This window comes from Cebus imitator, unplaced genomic scaffold, assembly GCF_001604975.1.
Source record: "Cebus imitator isolate Cc_AM_T3 unplaced genomic scaffold, Cebus_imitator-1.0 Scaffold57, whole genome shotgun sequence".
In the NCBI taxonomy this organism is placed as follows: Eukaryota; Metazoa; Chordata; class Mammalia; order Primates; family Cebidae; genus Cebus; species Cebus imitator.
The window spans coordinates 801,015-820,847 of NW_016107372.1; the positions used below are offsets into that span (position 1 = coordinate 801,015).

General features: G+C 45.9%; 1 protein-coding gene across 2 annotated transcripts in view; it reads right to left on the reverse strand.

Annotated features, from left to right (window-relative positions):
* Positions 1-14,869: 14,869 nt before the first annotated feature.
* The window catches only part of CAB39 (calcium binding protein 39), a 102,769-nt gene continuing 97,805 nt past the window's right edge, over positions 14,870-19,833 (reverse strand). For both annotated transcript variants that reach the window (XM_017529052.1, XM_017529053.1), the window contains exons 8-9: positions 18,078-18,221; positions 14,870-17,460 (exon numbers count right to left, since the gene is read on the reverse strand). In XM_017529052.1, coding sequence (XP_017384541.1) covers positions 17,272-17,460; positions 18,078-18,221 — 333 coding nt within the window. In that variant the 3' untranslated portion in view covers positions 14,870-17,271. The remainder of the gene's footprint in view (positions 17,461-18,077; positions 18,222-19,833) is intronic.

The following is a 19,833-nucleotide window of genomic DNA, read 5'->3' on the forward strand; positions in this document are numbered from 1 at the left end:
TTTTTGAGACGGAGTCTCTCTCTGTCACCCAGGCTGGAGTGCCTCCCAGGTTCAAGCGATTCTCCTGCCTCAGCCTCCTGAGTAGCTGGGATTACAGGCTCGTACTACCGTGCCTGGCTAATTTTTAGTAGAGATGGGGTTTCACCAATTTTGTCAGACTGGTCTCGAACTCCTGACCTTGTGATCCGCCCGCCTCAGCCTCCCAAAGTGCTGGGATTACACCGTGCCTGGGCCGAAAGTACATCTATTGTAAACAGTACATAGTTGGGGCTTGTTTTTTTTTTTTTTCTTTTAATCTAGTCCAATTGTTTTTGTTTGTTTCTTCCTCTCATTCTTGCTGTCATCTTAACAATTTTTGTCTTTTAAATGGAGCGGCTACCCTGTTTACATTTAGTGGAAGTACTGATATGGCTGAGTTTCATGGTTAAGTTTTTCTGTTTCCGATTTGTTTGAGGCTTCTGTTTTTCTGTCTTGTTGAGGATTAATCCAGCATGGTATGGTATTTTATCTCATCTTACCTGATGGTTTTAAAGTGGTTGCTTCAGGGAGGCAATAAAGCATGCATCCTTAATTTATCACAATCTACATTAAATTAATATTAAACCACTTCTGTATAACACAAGACCTTACATTAGTGTAATTATTCCTGTTATCTTTGATCTATCCATGTCATAGACTTTGCTTCACATGTTATAAACTCCATAATATATTATTAGTATTTTTGCCTTTTAAAGAAATGAAGAAAAGAGGTAAGATCATCTTTTATATTTACCCATAGATTCGCATTTCTGGCTGTCTTTATGCCTTCCTTCCCGTTCTCATCTGGATCATTTCTCTTCAGCTAATGAGCTCCCGATAGCATCTCTTGTCTGGTGAGTCTGCAGGCTATGAATTCTCTCAGCTGTAATTTCTTCAGAAATGTCTTTATTTCACCTTCAATTGAAAATTTATTTTAAAGTTTGATACAACAGAAGTTATTCTTTTTTTTTTTTTTGAGGCGGCATCTCATTCCTATGCCTCAGAATGGACTCCAGTGTCACGGTGCGGTCACAGCTCACTGCAGCCTCAACCTCCCAGGCTCAAGGGATGATTCTACCACCTCAGCCTCCCAAGTAGCGGGACTATAGATGCATGCCACCACACCCAGCTTTCTGTCTTTTTAGCATAGGTGGGGTTTTGCCATGTTACCTAGGCTGGTCTCAAACTCCTAGGCTCAAACAGTCTACCTGCTTTAGCCTCCCAAAGTGCTGGGATTACAGGAATGGACCACCGTGTCCAGCCTGGAAATTATTATTTATTTCTATATTACGATAGTATCTTATCTCTACTTTGTGCTAAGAAAAATGTATTTTCAATTATTATTTTATTTCTCAATAGATTGTTTAGTCAATTAAAAAAACACAAACTTTTAAAAATGATAAAGTGTTCTTTTATTGTTTTTTTTCTTTTTTTTCTAATAATAAAGTGTTTCTAAACTTTTTTTCGTCATTTTGGTTAACTGCTACTTTTTCATTAGTTTGGTTAATTGCTACTTTTTTCAATTCAATGATTTTTAGTAAATTTATGGAATTGAGCAACTATATAATCCAGTGTTAGAACTTTTTTTTTTTTTTAATTGGAGAGAGTTTTGCTCTTGGCTGAAGTGCAGTAGTGCCATCTTGGCCCACCGCAACCTCTGCCTCCCAGGTTCAAGTGATTCTCGTGCCTCAGCTTCCTGAGTAGCTGGGATCACAGGTGTGTGCCACCATGCCCAGCTAATTTTGTATTTTTAGTAGAGATGGGGTTTCTCCATGTTGCTCAGGCTGGTCTTGAACTCCCAACCTCAGGTGATCCACCCACCTCAGCCTCCCAAAGTGCTGGGATTACAGGCGTGAGCCACCACACCCAGCCTTAGAACATTTTAATCACCCCAAAGTGTTTCCTCATGTCCATTTGCAATTAGTTTTTTGCCCTATCCTCAGCCCTAAACAAACACAGAACTGCTTTCTGTTCTCATAAACTTAGGGCAGTTCATATAAATGGGATCATATAATATGCAGTCTTTCGTGCCTGGATTCTTTCAGTTGACATAATATTTTTGAGCATCATGTTGTAGCGGGTACCAGTAGTCTCTTCCTTTTAATTGTTGAATGGAATTCCGTCGTATGACTCCATCAGACTTTGTTTCTACACTTATTAGCTGGTGGACGTTTGGATTGTTTCGCAGTTATAGTTGTTATGAATAGCATTGCTCCGAGCTCCAGGTACTGCATCTGTGTGGCATAAGTTTTCACTTGTCTTGGGAAGATTCCTTAGAATGGAATTGCTAGGTCATATGGGAAGTGGTTTAACTGTTTGCAAGGCTTATCTTTCTCCATCCTTCATTTCCCACCGATTTGTGTCTTTGAATCTAAGATGTGTCTCTTCTAGATAGAATATAGCTAGATTTGGCTTTTTACCCACTTAGACTGTAGCCGCCTTGATAGGATGTTTAGACTAGTCACATTTAATGTAAGTATTGCCGTGTTTGAGTTTACATTTGCCATTTTGCTATTTGTTTTCTGAATGTCTCCTATCATTTTTTTACCCTGTTTCTCATTACTGCCTTCTTTTGTGTTGAATACATATTTTCGGTGTATCGTTTTAACTTTTTTTAACTTTTTTTCTTGACACAGTGTCTCACTCTGTCACCCAGGCTGGAGTGCAGTGGTGTGATCATGGGTCACTGCAGCCTCTGCCTCCCTGAATTTAGGTGATCCACCTCAGCCTCCTGAGTAGCTAGGACTACAGGTATACACCATCACGCCCAGTTAATTTTTGTATTTTTTAAATAAAAACAGGGTTTCACCATCTTGCCCAGACTGGTCCAAAGCTCCTGGGCTAGGCTGGGAACGGTGGCTCACGCCTGTAATCCCGGTACTTTGGGAGGCCAAGGTGGGTAGATCATCTGAGGTCAGGAGTTTGAATCAGTCTGGCCAGTAGGGTAAAACCCCATCTTTACTAAAAAAAAGTACAAAAATTAGCTGGGTGTGGTGGCAGGCACCTGTAATCCCAGCTACTTGGGAGGCTGAGGCAGGAGAATTGCTTGAACCTGAGAGGCAGAGGTTGCAGTGGACTGAGATTGCGCCACTGCACTACAGTTTGGGCAACAAGAGCAAAACTGTCTCTAAATAAATAAATAAAATGCCCGGGCTCAGGCGATCCACCTGCTTCAGCCTCCCGAAGTGCTGGGATTACAGGCATGAGCCACTGTATCTGACCTTTCATTGATTTGTAAACAACATTTTGAGGTTTTTTTTTTTCCTTAGTGGTTGCTTTAGGCATTACAATATGCGCCTTAACTCACCGCAATTTACTGCAGATCCATACTAAATTCTGCTAAAATATAGAAACTTCGCCTCATGTGGTTCAATCCGTCCCTCCTCCCTCCCTTATGCCATTTTTATCATAGATAGTAGATCTATATATTATAGACATAACACTACAGCTATACTTACTGCTTTATACAAACTTAAGTCTTTTGGAAGTTAAAAGAAGAAATAAGAGCAAAACATATTTATCCGTTACGTAAATGTACATATGTATGATTCTGGTACTATCTACTTGGATTTACCCTTTGGATTCAGCTTAACATGTGAATCTCCTCCTTTCACCCTAAAAGACTTTCTCTAGTATTTCTTTTCTTTTCTTTTATTGAGATGGAGTCTCGCTCCGTTACCAGGCTGGAGTACAGTGGTGTTAGCTCACTGCAACATCCGACTCCCGGGTTCAAGTGATTCTCCTGCCTCAGCTTCCCGAGTACCTGGGATTACAAGCATGTGCCACCAGGCCCAGCTAATTTTTGTATTTTTCATAGAGATGGGGTTTCACCATGTTGGCTAGGGTGGTCTTGATCTCCTGACCTTGTGATCCACCTGCCTCGGCTTCCCAAAGTGCTGGGATTACAGGTGTGAGCCACCGCGCCGGGCTCTGTAGTATTTCTTTTGAGGCAGGCCAGCTAGCAATCAAGTCTTTCGGTCTTCGTTTATCTGAAAATATCTTCATTCAGCCTTCATTTTTGAAGTACAATTTTGCTGGATATAGAAGAGTTGATTGACAGTTTTTTCCTTAAGCACTCTGAATATGCCATTCCACTGTCTTCTGGCTTCTATAGATGCAGATGAGAGAAGCCAGCCATTAATTGTATTGTTGTTTCCCTGACGGATGGGTGGTTTTTCTCTTGCTGCTTTCAAGATTTCCTCTGTTAAAAGAAAAACTTTGGTCGAATTAAATGTAAAGGAGTGTAATGTAATTGAACAATGAATGATTCATGAATCAGGCAGCCCCGAGTCACAGCAGATTCAGAGAGACCCCAGGGGTGCCTCGTGGTCTGAACAAATTTATAGACCAAAAAAAAGTAAAGTGACCTACAGAAATCGGAAGTGAGGTGCAGAAACAACTGGATTGGTTACAGCTCAGCATTTGCTTTATTTCAACACAGTCTGAACACTCAGCAGTGTATGAGTGGTTGAAGGAGGGCCACTGGGATTGGCCGAGACTCAGCTATTGTTACAGGTGCATACTCCTAAGTTAGGTTTTCTTTTTTTTTTTTTTTTTAAAGATGGGGTTTCACCATGATGGCCAGGCTGGTCTTGAACTCCTGACCTCAGGTGATCCACCCACCTCGGCCTCCCAAAGTGCTAGGATTACAGGCATGAGCCACAGCGCCCGGCTCCTAAGTTAGGTTTTCAATCTTGTCTACCTATTAAGTTAGGTTGCAGTTTGTCCACAAGAGCTCAAACATAGAAGTACGGAGTCCTTCTCAGGCCATATTTAGTTTGCTTTAACACCTCTTTGCATGTTCAACATATTTGAGGACCTACTATGTGGATCTCTTTGCACTGATCGTACTTGGGGTTTGTTGAATTTCTTGGATGCGTGGGATAATGTTATTTCACATATGATCATGTTGTTGATGGTAAGCCTTTCCCATCATCTGGTGCAAGGGTGGATCTTCCAGATTCCTTCTAGAACAAGGTTTGACTGAGTTGCCACTTTAATCAGGTGCATTCTCTGTGGGGAGCCCAGTCGCCAATCTCCTGAGCCACTGCCTTTTGATCTTACAGACTGGGAGCCAATTGGTTTCAATTTCAGCTATTTTTGATTCACCTTTGGATTCAACTCTGGCAGAGCCCCAGAATCCAATCACTGCAAGAATGTTTTGGATTACACAGTTTCGTTCTAGTTACCATCCTCTGCCCTATTGCTATTTTCTTAGCAAAACTCAGAGGAGGTTATTTCTGGGCCAAGTGATCTGTTCTTGTGTTTGAGGCTTGTCCAGACTCCAGTCTGTCCCACAAGCCCTGTTTTCCAAGATCTGACTGCCTTCCCCTATCCTGGCCAAGTCTCCATCCTTGGCAGGATTGCTGTCATCCAGATGAGGCATCGCCTCCAGGTATGGAAGCTGCCTCAGCTTCCCATTCACCTACAAAAGCCTCAGAATGCTCTGGAATTTACTTCTTCCAGGTTCTTTGTTGCTACCACGTTCTGCTAGCTTCATAAGAAGCACGCTGGTTCTTATTTTGCTTGTTCTCTTTTTGTTACTGTAAGACTGCAGTCTCTTGCGACCTAAATCCGAGCTGGAAGCAGAGGCCAGATTAGGAGTGCTTTCTTGGGTGTCCTGAACTTCAGGGTGACTGCTCTTGAAATCACCATTGCAAAATTATAACTGAGACATTGAAATAAATCTGACCTAACCAATTCCATCTTGCTTCTAACCTCCAAGCTGTCCTTGTTAATTCCTGGGTGTAGGTGGAACAAACTGGGAGAAATTTAGTTTATAGCTTAAAACAAAGACAATAACAGCCCTTTCCCAAAACAAACCCCTTTCTTACCTGGGGACTAGACAGCCTCTGTAGAACTAACACATTAGCCCAAAGAATAGAAGGTATGGTTTAGGAGTCATGCAGCTGGAGGCTACAAGATTCTGACTTTCCCCACATCGCTCCTGGGAATAATGTCACTATTGCGAAACCTAAGATCAGTGCTTGAGATACTTTGCAGACCCTGCGCTTGATGGATCAGCTGGCCCCACACAGATCAATAAGCTGGCTGGTCTCATCTTGTGGCCACCACCCAGGAACTGACTCAGGGCAAGAGGACGGCTTCCACTCACTGTGATTTCATCTCCTACCCAACCAATCAACATTCCTGACTCACTAACTCCCCCGCCACCAAATTATCCTTAAAAACTCTGATCCCAGAATGCTCAGGGATACCGATTTGAAGAATAATAACACTGGCTTTGTGAGAATTACTCTTCTCTGTTGCAATTCCCCTGTCTTGATAAACTGGCTCTGTCTAGGCAGCAGACAGGGCGACCTGCTGGGCTCTTCCCCACTGTGCTTCACCATCCTGGCAGTCCTGACCTCACTGTGTGGGAGTAGAAGGACCAAGGCACAGCCACACTCAGCACCATGACGGCTGGTAGCAGGGCTCAGCACACACTAGCTGTAACAGTGGCTACAAGGTACAGTGGCCCAAGCAGGGAAGGCACCAGGATGTTTCTAGCACAGTAAATGCCAGTGAGTGGCTGTGCTTTCATCCATCAAACAGAGGTGATGAGTCAAGGCAAGGAGTATCCTAAAGGTCACGGCTACACACATGACACCCAGTGATTTTTCCAAGCAAGCGTGTGTTAACCTGGGCACTCTCCGAGGTCCTCACCAACCCTGGCTTATTTAGTGCTCAGAGAAGGCCTAGGAGGTAGCTCTTACTCTCTCTGGCCTCCAGGAGGAAAGCAGGCTGGGGAGAGGGGAAATGCATGCCCTGCCATTGCACTTCGCTTCAGTGCCTGCATGAACTTGACATTTCGTCTCTCAGATTTGCAAAATGTAGTAATATTTAACCTGACAGGTTTTTTCACTGAGACAGTTATTAAAACTTTGTCCTTCAAAACTGCAGGTCCGGGTCAAAGGTCCACCTCTCACATGAGGAATAAAGGATTTGCTGTCTTTCTGACCTCACCGACATTCCCATGTATGTCAGGGAGAAACCACCTGCGGTGTCCATGGGGACAGTCGCTCGCCCAGGCTTCCTCCCTCGCACCTAGGGTTGCCAACGGGGGTCTCGGGGACCCTTTCCTCAGGAACTGTGATTGGATGCAAGTGACAAAAGCCATGTGGCAGTGGCATGGGGTTCTCCTCACTCCACAAACGCTACCAAGTAGGGAGTCCACGCCTGGGCCATGTCCAGGTCTGCACCAAGCCTTTAGGATGCGTTCACCCCCGCCCAGCCCTCCAGAGCCCAGCAGTCGTCCTCAGGGTCCTGTCTCCATGCTTGGCTGGTGGTGGTCTGGAGCATACTGAGCAGGGTGATGCCATGTGTATTGCTTCTTCCCTGGACTCTCAGGGGGGCCAACCTATCAATCCTGGGATTGGTGTCCCTTAGAGTCACCCAGTGGTGCCTCCTCGTCACCACCTCCCTGGGCGCCAGGCTCAACAGCAGCTGCCTCTTGCAGAAGCGTCTCCGGTGCTTTCCAGGGCTCAAGGAGGGTCGCCCTTCGCACTGCACCCCAACAAGCTGCTGCCCTTAGGAAGAACTAGGCCTTTGAGGGTCACTGCCAGGCCTGGAAGACCTGAGTCCTGCGCTCAGTGCGGGAGGCAGAGGCTGCCACCGCCATAGGAGCAGAACGGCTGCCTGTCAGCTGGACGCTAAACATCACGTGGGGACTCTTGAGTGTCCACTTTCTAGGCCTAGGCCCTGGGCGGGGACAGGCCCTCTGAGTGGGAGACAGGGCCTTGAGTCTGGCACAGGACTTCGACACAGCAGGGACAGGCTCTCTGAGCCGCAGGGACAGGACCTCGGGGCAGCAGGGACAGGCTCTGGGGCGCAGGGACAGGCCCCCTTGGCAGGTCGGGCTTGGCCAGGATCCTGGCCTGGGCAGGCGCCTGCACTCAGGACTCCCCAAGGGAGCCGGTTGCTTTCCCAGGCTCCAAGGCCCCAGCCCCGGGGCGCTGCCACTTGGCTCCTGGGAGTCCGAGGATTTGAGCCACTGGAGGTCTCCCTGGGTAGGGCCACCCCAGGCGGAAGGACAGGGCGGCCTCCTTCCCAGCTACTGGGACACTCTGCGGGGACGCGGCCATGTGGGAGGCCCGGTTCGCCGTGGCGCTGCGCTGAGCCCTGGGTGGGGTCGGGGTGAAAGGCGCGCGACGCTGGCTTCCGACCTGGCCATGCTCTGGCTCGAGGTGGGGGGACATGTGGCAAAGCCCGCAGCCGAGGCTCTGCGCGGGTGGCCATTTGTGGCCTCGCTGAGCTCCCGGAGATCCAGTATCCCAGCGACGCCGCAGTCCGCCCGGGTGCACCCCGGAGACGCCCCCTCGGTCCGGGCACTCGTCTGGGCTGTGTGCCCCCGCCCCGCCACCACCTGGAGTGCGCGCCGGGAGTGGGGCCCTTCTCCGCCCCCGCGGCTGGGGTCGCCTACCCCCACGACGCCCCCCCCCCCCGTCTCCACCCAGTGTGGTCCTCGTGGCAGCAGCGTCTGGAGTCTCCGGCCCCACCCCAGACCGCTGGACCCCCGGCGTGGACCCTACAGTTTTTGAAGCCTGCCCCGGCCTGGCCCTGGCAGTGGCCCAGGGGGGCAGGACATTCCGGTTCTAGCCTGTCAGGGGACGGTGGCAAATCGTCTTTCCTGGCTGGTGGTTCTGTGACTGTGGATCAGAGCAGATGGGATTTCGCGACCCTTGACACTGCTCCTCAGGCCCCAGCAACGCGCTCTGGAGGTTCTCGAGGAAGCCAGGCATTTGGAAGAGGGTGCAGACGGCTGGGCTGAAGAAAAGATGTCGCACCCACCTCCCTGCCACTTGCTGCTGTGTGGTCTTGGCTTAACCTCTCTGTGCCTCTGTTTCCTCCTCTTAAAATCAGAATAGAGTAGCCATGCTTCTGAGTGTCCTGAGGACTGAGTGAAGTAGGCCTGGCAAAGCCCTTGGCAATCACTCAGCAAACATTGAGGAGGATTGTTGGCTGTGCACTAAGAACTTAATGAATGGGAAATCTCCTGTCATGGTGCTTTAGAAAGATGTAGTTGGATTTCTTAGATGAATAAGGAAAAGGTTGGCAAAGATTTACCTATAAGTTACCAGAACACTTAAATGAAATGTACATGTATTCCGCATGGCTTCCTCATAAAATTGCATTTCTGTTTCCTAAGAAGGGAAACGAGCTTTCTTGTAACTTTAGAAGGCTTGCTCTAATAATTTCAAGGATGTTTGACTTGCAACCTTGAAACTAAAGCATTTTAAAGTAGAATGTAATTTGCTTTCAGTTGGATGGGGGGAGGAAATGAACTGTGATTCCCACATTGGTGGCTTAAGAAACCAGGGGGCATTGGTGCCCTGAGTTCGAGGGTCCTGACGGGTGCGCCTCCATCTAGTTCTGTTTTGGACACAGTGCAGGTGAGATTGTTGTTGACATCTGTGTGCTGCAGCGGGTGGGCAGTTGGTGTATTAGTCAGTTCTCATGCTGCTAATAAAGACATACCCGAGGCTGGGTAATTTACAAAGGAAAGAGGTTTAATGGACTGCTGGTTCCACATGGCTGGGGAGGCCTCACAATCATGGCCAAAGGTGAAAGGCACATCTTGCATGGTGGCAGACAACAGAGAGAACTTGTGTAGGGGAACCCCTCTTTATGAATACAGCCATCAGATCTCGTGAGATTTAGTCACTATCAGGAGAACAGCATGGGAAAGACCCACCCCCATGATTCAATTACCTCCATAAGTTCCCTCCCACAACACGTGGGAATTATGGGAGCTATAATTCAAGATGAGATTTGGATGAGGACACAGCCAAACCATAACAGTTGGGAAGTGAATTCTGGAGAAGGCGCTGCATGTGCTGCTGTATCCCCAGATGCCCCTGAAGCCCCCATGCCCTTGTATTTGGTAGCATGTGCAGGGTGTACATCATCACCCCCACCCCAGCCATTTTTTTTTATCATTTATTTTTTCTTCCACCTTTTCATTATGAAACATTTGAAGCATACAGAAAATTGAAAGAATTTTACAGGAAAAAAAAACATATAATGGAAAAGAGACAAATCTTCATGCAGAAAAATTTTAAATAATTTATGTAGATACTCTGTTCTCAAGAAGGTGAAGCATAACTCCCTACTTGGTAGGTATGGGCTGCACATAGTGACTTCCTTCCTCAGAGTACAGAACTGAAAGAGGGAAAATAAAAAGTGATTGTGGAGAAAGGTGATCAAGGTCAACATCAACAGGGAGAAGTCATGTCCACAGTGTGCACCGTTGATGTGACATGATGAAAACAGCACTTTACACTGGGCGCCGTGGCTCACGCCTGTAATCCCAGCACTTTAGGAAATGGAGGGGGGCAGATCGCTTGAGCTCAGGAGTTTGAGACCAGCCTGGGCAACATGGGGAAACCCTGTCTCTGCCAAAAGTACAAAACATAGCCTGGTGTGGTGACATGTGCCTGCAGTCCCAGCTACTCGAGAGACTGAGGTGGGAGGATCACTTAAGCCCCGTTTGAGGCTGCAGTGAGCTGAGATCGAACCACTGCACTCCAGCCTTGGTGACAGAGTGAGGCCCCATCTCAGAGAGAGAAAAAAAAAAAGCACTTTGTATGGTCTTCCTCCTGAACCCCATACTCTCATCCTACTCAAAAGAAAAACAGCAGACAAATCCCAGTTGAGGGAGATTCCACAAATAACTGACCAGTACTTTTCAAAACTGTCAGCAAAAACCAAAGTCTGAGAAACTCTCCACTAAATAGAACATAGGGTCCTGGATGGAATCTGGGAACAGGAAAAGAACATCGGGGAAAACATAAGGAACTTGGAATAAAGTATGGACTTCACTTAATAATAGTGTATCCATATTGGTTTCTTAATTTTAGCAAACACACCACAGTCATGTGAGATGCTAATAACAGGGAGGATGGGGCGCAGAGTATATGGGATCTCTCTGTATCATCTTTGCAACGTTTTCTGTGAATCTGAAACTCTTCCAAAAAATAAAGTTTATTAGCAAACAAAGCAACCAGGTACCTACCACCTACATTGTACCTTTCACGTTACTCTCATGCATCCATCCCGCCCTCTGTCATTCTTTTCACAGCCCCCTTAGACAGTGCCTGACTTTTTGCTCAAAACGGTGTCCAGGAAGCTCAGGGCAGTTGGGTCATGACATCCCAGGGTCTCTGTTGTTGCCCAGGTTTGCCCGAAGAATGCTCCATTTCCTCCAGCTCAGCACCTGCTAAAAACCAGGAGCTCTACTGCCACCCAGTGGACATTTAAAAAAAATGAAAGCAGGTTGACTGCAGGGAATGCTCACAGGGACCCGCAACGCAGAGGAGCCCCTTCAGGCATCTTTGAGCTGCCCCAGCACCACTGGGTTGTCTCTGCCTCCACACGGACCCTAGCCCTCTCTCCACTGTCCCCATCCCAATTCTTTTCTCAACCTGGACGTTTCCTAAATTCTGGCTCCAATTCCCAATTGCGCAATCATTTTGTTGTGCTAGAGTATATCTTTCAAAAGTCTTTTTAAAAGGGGGCAGAACGCAAGAAAACCTGGAGTTTTCCAGTTTTGTTAGCATGTTTGATGGCCATGAAGAACTGTTTGGTTACAGACAGTGTGTCCTATCCAGCTGCTTTTGAAAGGTAAGAGTCAGGAGGCATTGGCTGACTTGAGGACAGACAGCCTGTGTCTGGGGTCTCAGAACACAGGGAATTATGGGAGCTACAATTTAAGATGAGATTTAGGCAGCAGAAGCTGTGGTCAACAGCGGCTCTGCTGAGCTGGGCTTCTCCGTACCTGGTGTCAGGCTTTGATGTATACTTCGGGGCCAGCCTCTCCTAAATATTGAGGCAAAAGAGACAGAAAGGATGCTTCCAGAAGGGCAGGCAGCACTGTTAGCTGCCCCACTGGCCTCCTTTTTCAGGAGAGAGGTCTCTCACCTGGATGACCACGGGCATGGCTGTGAGTTTGAACAAACAGAATGAGCATGTCTTAGTTTGAGTTACCCCAGAAGCACACCCTCAGATAAGGGTTCCAATGTTGGTTATTTATTTGGGACTTGATCCCAGGAGACACGACAGAGTGGGATGTGAGCCAGGGATGGAAAGAATCTCACAAAAGGTTTCTAGCAACCTGGTTAATGCAGTGGGCATCAGAGCTCAGCCCTGCTGTGGGCTCTGGAAGGTGAGGGTGCAGCTGTCCCAGCTGAGAGCCAAGGACACTGGGGTATTTACCCACTAGCCATCATCATCTTCATCAGCTGAGGGCTGCTTCTAGGGACAGTCCTTCCTGCATTTGGAGCCAGAGGGGAGTGCCGAGGCAGAGTCACAGGTGTTCACAATTAGCAGAAGTGGGTGTCAAGGGCAGGGCATGGGGACTGACAGGGTTCAGATGACACAGGTTGGCACCCAACCCTACCTCATGCCCTGGATCTTCAAAGGAGCGAGATCCCAGAAACCTTAGGGAGAGCCCAGGACCACACAGATTCAGCTAAGGGAGGGCTGGATGCAGTGGCTCACACCTGTAATCCCAGCACGTTGAGAGGGTGAGGTAGGCAGATCACCTGAGGTCAGGAGTTTGAGACCAGCTGCCTGACCAACATGGAGAAATGCCGTCTCTACTGCAAAATACAAAATTAGTTGGGTATGGTGGCACACGCCTGTAATCCCAGCTACATGGGAGGCTGAGGCAGGGGAATCACTTGAACCCAGGAGGCAGAGAATGCAGTGAGCCGAATTGCGCCATTGCATTCCAGCCTGGGCAGCAACAGTGAAACTCCATTTGGGGGCGGGGGGAGATTGAGCTAAGCATGAGAAGGTGCCCCTGAGGTTAGGAGGGGGCTTGGTGCAGTGGGACTCTCACTTCCTTTTTCTCCACACAGGCGAGGACTTTAACATGATGGGGATATATTCAAAGGTCTCTGTGAGCAGTTTCTAGAGCGGGGTCTTTGCTCCCTGGGACTGGTTTGGGCTGAAGGGGACTTCAGGTCTTCAAGCTGCAGCCCATGGGAAAGAGGGAGCCACCAGGGTGCAATCTTGCCTGGAAACTTCCTCTGGGCAGAAGCCTTCCCAGATAACTTGCGGCTCTTCCCGCCTTTGCACGCCAGTTGCATCTCAACAGAAGATTCAGCTACCAAAACTTAGAGCCAGACCATGCTGTTGCCACAGAACACCAAGATTTAGGTGATAATAAATTATTACCAAGGGAAAGGGGCTTTTAGGAGCTAAAGCTCATCTGTAAAACCTGTCAATCTTGTGCAGAATGTTGAAAAAATGTCAATCTTTTCCTGAAATCTCTGGGGTATTACCACTGAAGTGCTACCTAGAAAAAAACAAGTTTAACAAACTGCAGAGGATGAAGTCTCCTGCATAGAAACCAGGGGGTCACCATCCTTTGAGATTTAGCTCCTAGGGAACGTCCCCTCAGGTGAAACATGCTCCACCTTCCAGCCAGGGTGGGGACAGGAACTTGGCTGCCAGTTCTCGCAGACATGAGCAAGGCTTTAGAGGACACTAAGGGCATGCACAGCATGACGGCGACAGCCAGCCTTGTGCAACCACCACCACCCTCTTCAGTCAGCGTTGAATGACAGTGGCAGAATTCCTGGAGGCTTGAAAGCTTATGGTCCTTATTAGGCACTTCTTGGGTCTTAAGTGCTTGGTGGCAGGTGTGCCGGCTGACAGTAAGCAGAATGTTAGCAGGTAGATGAAAAGCTCCAGTGGGATATGTTCAGACTGTTCCTGAGGTTTTCTGCCGGCTTGGTTTTTGGGAGCCAACAGGACTGAGATTGCTGAGCGGGGAGAATCTTACCCTGTCCTTCACGTCTTCTGGAAATCAGATGGTCAGTGAGCATTTGGCCCTGAAAAATGTGGTGAGGACACAACAATGGCCCGGGAGAACACTCCCGACACATCCAGGAGCACCTGAAGGTTGGGACTTTGGCATATCGGCGGGTTGGCTTTCTCATGACCTCGATTGGCTCTAGCCTCCAGAATGAACATGGTATTGGGCACTGACTGCAGCCTCAGAGCACTTTCCTGATTGTGGGGGTTGGAGGGACCTTGTTAGATCCTGACTGGGAAGGCTGGGTGAGAAATGCACTGCTCCTGAGCTGCCTGAAGTGCAATGTTCGGGGGCTTTCTTGGCATGGGGAGGAGGGCATTTGATTGGTAATTGTGTAGGAAGCGGAATTTGAGCTGAAGCGTGAATCCAGTCCTTAGCCTGGAGATCCCAGGAAGTGGCAAAGTCACACGTTATGACTTAATGGGCCTTTGTCGTCTTCGGGGAACTACAGCATACAAGGAGATTGAACTACTTGGCAGAAATAACAAATAGGACCTTGTTACCCGGATGAAATGTTTTTGGCAAAAGCGCGTCCCGTGCCTTCATTCCAGAGAATAAAGGCTTCGTTTACAGACAGGTTTAAATAAATCCGTAATTAAGGATTACAAGGCACCCTGGAGGACAGATGAGGGACATTCTTTATGGCGGCAGAGTTCTTGTTCCTGCTTCCATGGTCCTCTCGTCTTCACGATCTTTTCACTCTAGTAACCTGTAAATACTCCGGGTTGAGAGCTCTAGTTCAGCCTTGTAGTGTTGACAACAAAGCAGCACAGAACCAAAGACCGAGGAGCTACTCCTCCAAAGTTAGGTCTAAGAAATGGTGCCATTTAGTTTAACTTAGGAAAGGTACGGAAAACATGGGCAGGGGAGAGTCAAGTGGAGCCCTGAATAGGACAGGTGGACAGGAATGGGTGTTAACTGTCCATCTGCTTTCAGCTGGTGATAAAATTCGTGCTTGTGTGTCTCCTGATGCAGCTGTTCACAGTGACACAAACACAACTATCTATAATACACCATAAAGACAGACGATGCTGTTTCTCCAAAATTTTATTTTAATTTAAATTACAGGGCCAGCCAGATATTCTGATAAGAAATTCACTTTTCCTCAGGAGAAAGAAAATGCTTTCATGGCATTGTTAACAAATGTATACATCTCCACTTTTTTAAGGGTTAAAAATCACATTAAGTCACTGCCTTAGGTAAAATTAAACCTTTATAACACAAAAAGAAACCACTTCCAGTATCATAGTCTTGGTAATATGAATATATTAAACGAACATAACTTCAAATGCAACATTTCATCCTTAAATGTTTTCACATTGTTTTGCTTAAAAACAAAACCCAGAAGTCTTTACTACCTTCAGATTCCAATGCAAGAGTAACACATGAATGCCTCTGCCACGCTGCACCCCTCCCCCACTGTCTTCCACCGAGGCTACGACATCATTGCCAAAGTGGAAGCTGTTTTACTGTCTAGGTTCTAAGAATGAGCCTGGCAGGGAGACATTTCTTCCACTTGGTGTAATCCATGTTTTTACACTAACTCCATACACACAGCACGACACCACAATAGCCAGGACGCCACATCACCGCCAAGTCTGCCTTCCTAAACACCCAACAGTTTCTTTTCAAGGAGACTAGATTGCCTTTCCTACTTTCCCTAGAAAAACAAGAATGAATTCACACAGATTCTGGTACAGACAGTCTCAGGAAGAGCCAATTAGGACACAGACTGCCGTTTTAATAAAAATAAAATATATCTCTATGTTCTGGAACTATCTTCCTAGCTGGTGTTCCTTGAAGGTTTAAAAACCTGCTGAAACAGCAATTGGGAGGCCCGTTTTACTGGCCAATATATAATTCCATTAGTTAGAGGGGCTAGCAAAGAATAATCATATCAATTTCTTAGCCAGCTGCAGCCATGCTGAATTTGAACTGGCAAACTCTGATTTGTAAGTCGTTAGTTGTGATCTTCATATCACTAAAATGGACAGATACCATTCTAATAACTTGACATGGATAGAGTCTAGAAGACATTGTTCTGCCATGGTCACAGTAACAAAAAAGTGGTGCAAAATCAGTTACTTTATAAATACTGATAATTTGCAGCATTAAGGAACAGGACATTAAAAAAAATAAATTTCCCCATAGGACACCTATGACTAGGAACTCTTTCTTTTTCTAAGAGAAGCCGAAGTTTTCATTATTCAGTTTCACAACTACTGTACTGGGTTACTTAGTCTAAGAAAGAAAAGGTGCTGTACAGAGGTTTCCCACACACACACACAAAGAATCAGCATTAATTTAGCATAATCTCTATCATTCACAGATCTGGCGGACTCTTAACTCACTTTAAATGAATAAGGCCAATAGGACGCAGGAAGGTGTGGCTGACTGAGCTCCAGGGCTGGATCTAGGCTTATTGATGGCACCCCATTAGGTAACTGAATACAAAGGATTGGTTTACTTTTTTTTCTTTTAATGCTGTGATACTTAAATGTTAAATCAGCATTTTCATGTGATCTGAAGTATTTCAATTACATATGAGCATTCATTGTTTTTTGCAAAAACTCAGTATTAGGTAATAGTTACATACTACTACAATAACATTCCTCTGCTGTACAAATTAAACCATTTAAAAGAAATGAGCATTCTAAGAATTATATACAAAAGAAACCTGTAAGCAGTGTTGAAATGAAATGCAAGGTGTCACTGCTAGCTCTACTGTTTTAAAATATCTTCAAAAAGTAAAATTAACAAATACTCTTCAACATATCCAGGTTTACAAGTCTCAAGAAAATCAAATGTCAAAAAATTCTAGAAAGCTGTGAAAAGCATATATACATTTTCCTTATGACCTTATGAGGCTTCTTCACACTTTTAAGAAGTTGCTAAGTTTCAGTATCAATTTATTCGCATGTCAACTTTATCTGCCCCGAAACTCCCATTTTTGGATACAGTTCCCCTCTGATTTCAGATAAGGCTCTGCGTGATCTTCCTTCAGCGAAGGCGCGCAATCTGATGCAGGGATGCCAGGTGTGCGCATGCCACACTGCACTCAGATCGCCAGCAAAGATGGGTGCAAACACATAGGTCTAATCTGATCGTATCAATGCCCTCTTCCCTAAACCACACTCTCATCCACACATTTGCCTTCATGAACCCAGCCATGTTCAGAACTCCCGCAGCACACAGAGTCTTTGAATTCTGAAATGACACAAAGATCAAGAGAAAGCCCACATGTGCCCTAGTGTGCAAGCAGCAGCAGCTACGCTCTCCAGCCTGGACTGAAAAACAAAAGGGTAAAATGAAAACCGCTCACGTAACAGTAGATTAGCAGTAATGTTCCTCACGAATCAATAAGAGTGCCTGATGCTGAATAGCTAACAGCAAACGCTGAATTTGGATTTAATATAGATGTTTATTGGAGATTAAGCTTCTTGCTGAGCTGGTCTCTTCAAATCCCTGATCTGTTTAACTAAATAGGTCTTCTCGTCATTAAACTGCTCATCCTCCGTCCTGTCATTCTGAAACTTGCTGAGGAACTCTATGAGTTTGGTCTGGTTCTTGAGGAGGATGTCTAGGATGGGCTGTGTCTTGTTGGGATTGGCTACAAACACCTGCATGGAGAGAAATGCACATCAGGCACAAAGAAAGAACAAAATGCAGAGACACATGTGAGCTGCAGCCACAGCACAGAAAAGCACGCGTCTATGCTCTCTGGGGGTGGTGGTGAAGTCGGGGTAATCAGGTTTTGCTTTAAGCCTTATTTTACAATTTGGAGAAAAAAATCATAATAATTACATGTTTTAACACAAATATGGCTGATAAACTCACTCTGCCAACCCTGGAACACAGTGTCTAGTATTAAATACAGACTTTGATTTTAGAATAAAATGGGCAGAAATTATTTCTCAGCACAAGAGGTCAGACTGGATTTTAAGAATGAAACCTCTACAGAAAGCATGAAGTAATGCTTTTGTTTTGCAGTTAATAATCTTCTATGCCAAAGATAAGTGACACTCCTCTGTAAACTTTCTTGTTCCCAAATCCAAATAGTAGCCCCTGTTTCTGGGTCTACCTTTCTGTTTAAAAGTCATAGCACACAAATATGAAAAGTGACTGAACTTAATTATGTCACCTGGATTACCAAAATGAGGCTAATACTTTCGGTTCTTTGTGAATGGAAGATGACCAGTCTGGGTGGAAAGCGTCGCTGACGGCCTTCCTGCTTTACCTTAAAAACGTGAAAGGCCTCGAACTGGATGTTGCGGCTTTTGTCTCGCAGCAGGTTCATCATCAACTTGAGGTTCTCAGGTTTACTGATGTATTTTGTCATAATTGTGAAGTTGTGTCTGTCTAGTAGTAGTTCACCGAGAAGCTGAAAAGACATTTAAACAATTAGTCTTACACTGTCATTAAGATTTAAAGAAAAATCAAAGTTCAAAAAAACCAATGTATTTTATAATCATCATTAAGCATAGAGTATTAGCAGGCACTCAAAAGCTTAAAGAACTGAACTGAATTATGACTCAAAAGCTATCAAGGGCCTACTCTCTGCCACCTTTCCTCGAGGAGATGACATCTAGGGCAGGCCTGACACTGCTCTCTGCAGGGGATGTTCAAGATGCCCCTTCGGCCCAGGGTGGGAGACCGTCACAGCCTATCACTTAACGTGTGCATCTGTGTTGGCTCACTAAAAAGAAACTATTCAAGAAAATGGTCAAAAGCAAAGTTATCAATTATTCCTGTTAACCACAAACCTTCGCTAATTTAAAACAATTTTTAAATTTTATTTAGCAGGACTTCCCAGGATAAAGGGTTTTCTGTCTGAAGTTTTCCATATGTGTACGCTGCACATGCCGCAGGTTCAATTTTTATGATAGCGAATTCAGAAAGATTTACACCAGTGAGTATTTTTCTGCTCCTCCTCAAGTATCCTGAAGACAATCCAGTGTTTTCTGACCCCTCATCCTCACTAATGATACCAATTATGCTAAAAAGCATCTGTTTACTTCAGGGTTTGCTAATTTCTGGAGAGCTGGTTATACCATATAAACTTCTAGCTTTTATTATGTCACTGCACTCTCTAGATTTTCCTTTTCCTAAAACCAGCAGTCACTTCTTCAGGTTGCAGGCAGTAGGGCAGGTGCCAAGCTGCGGTCCTTGTGGGCAGTGGAGAGCTTGGTCCCTGGTGCCAGAATGCCTGGGTTCCAGTCCTGGCTCCCTACTTCTTGTGAGGGCTAAGGGAAGAAAAGGTGCGAGCAGCGCCGCTGTGTCTTTGCTTTACTGCTTTTGTTGCTTCCTGTCTGGGTTTCTGGCTATGTTCTAGATAGCTGAAGTCTCCAGACAACTGATCTCTGGGTAAGTAACTGGTCATCATCATAAACAAAAAATAAGCTGATGTGCAAGAAAACAAATCTATTTTACTTAGGCTTTATAAGGAACTCATAGGAAGAACTCAAAAGCTTAGACAGGCTTCATATCAACATGAATCACAAAATCTATTCTTACGGTGAGAGGCAACCAGCATCTACTCTTAGGAAGACTCAAAAGTTCATATTATGTGACTTACAGCTTTCATGGTACTCTTTTTCTATCACAGAAACCAAAGAAAATCTGAAAACGGATCATTTCAGTTATCTGAAGGAAGATGGCTTTAAACACATAATTCTTTTTTAATTTTTTGAGACAGTCTCACTCTGTCGCCCAGGCTGGAGTGCAGCAGCACAATCCTGGATCACTGCAACCTCCACCTCCCAGGCTCAAGCAATTCTCATGCCTCAGCCTCCCAAGTAGCTGGGACTACAAGCTTGTGCCACCACAAGCTAGCTAATTAATTTTTGGGGATATTTTTAGTAGAGACAGGGTTTCACCATGTTGGCCAGGTTGGTCTCGAACTCCTAACCTCAGGTGATCCACCTGCCTCGGCCTCCCAAAGTGAAAGGGTAACAGGTGTGAGCCACCGTGCTCAGCCCAAACATGTAATCCTT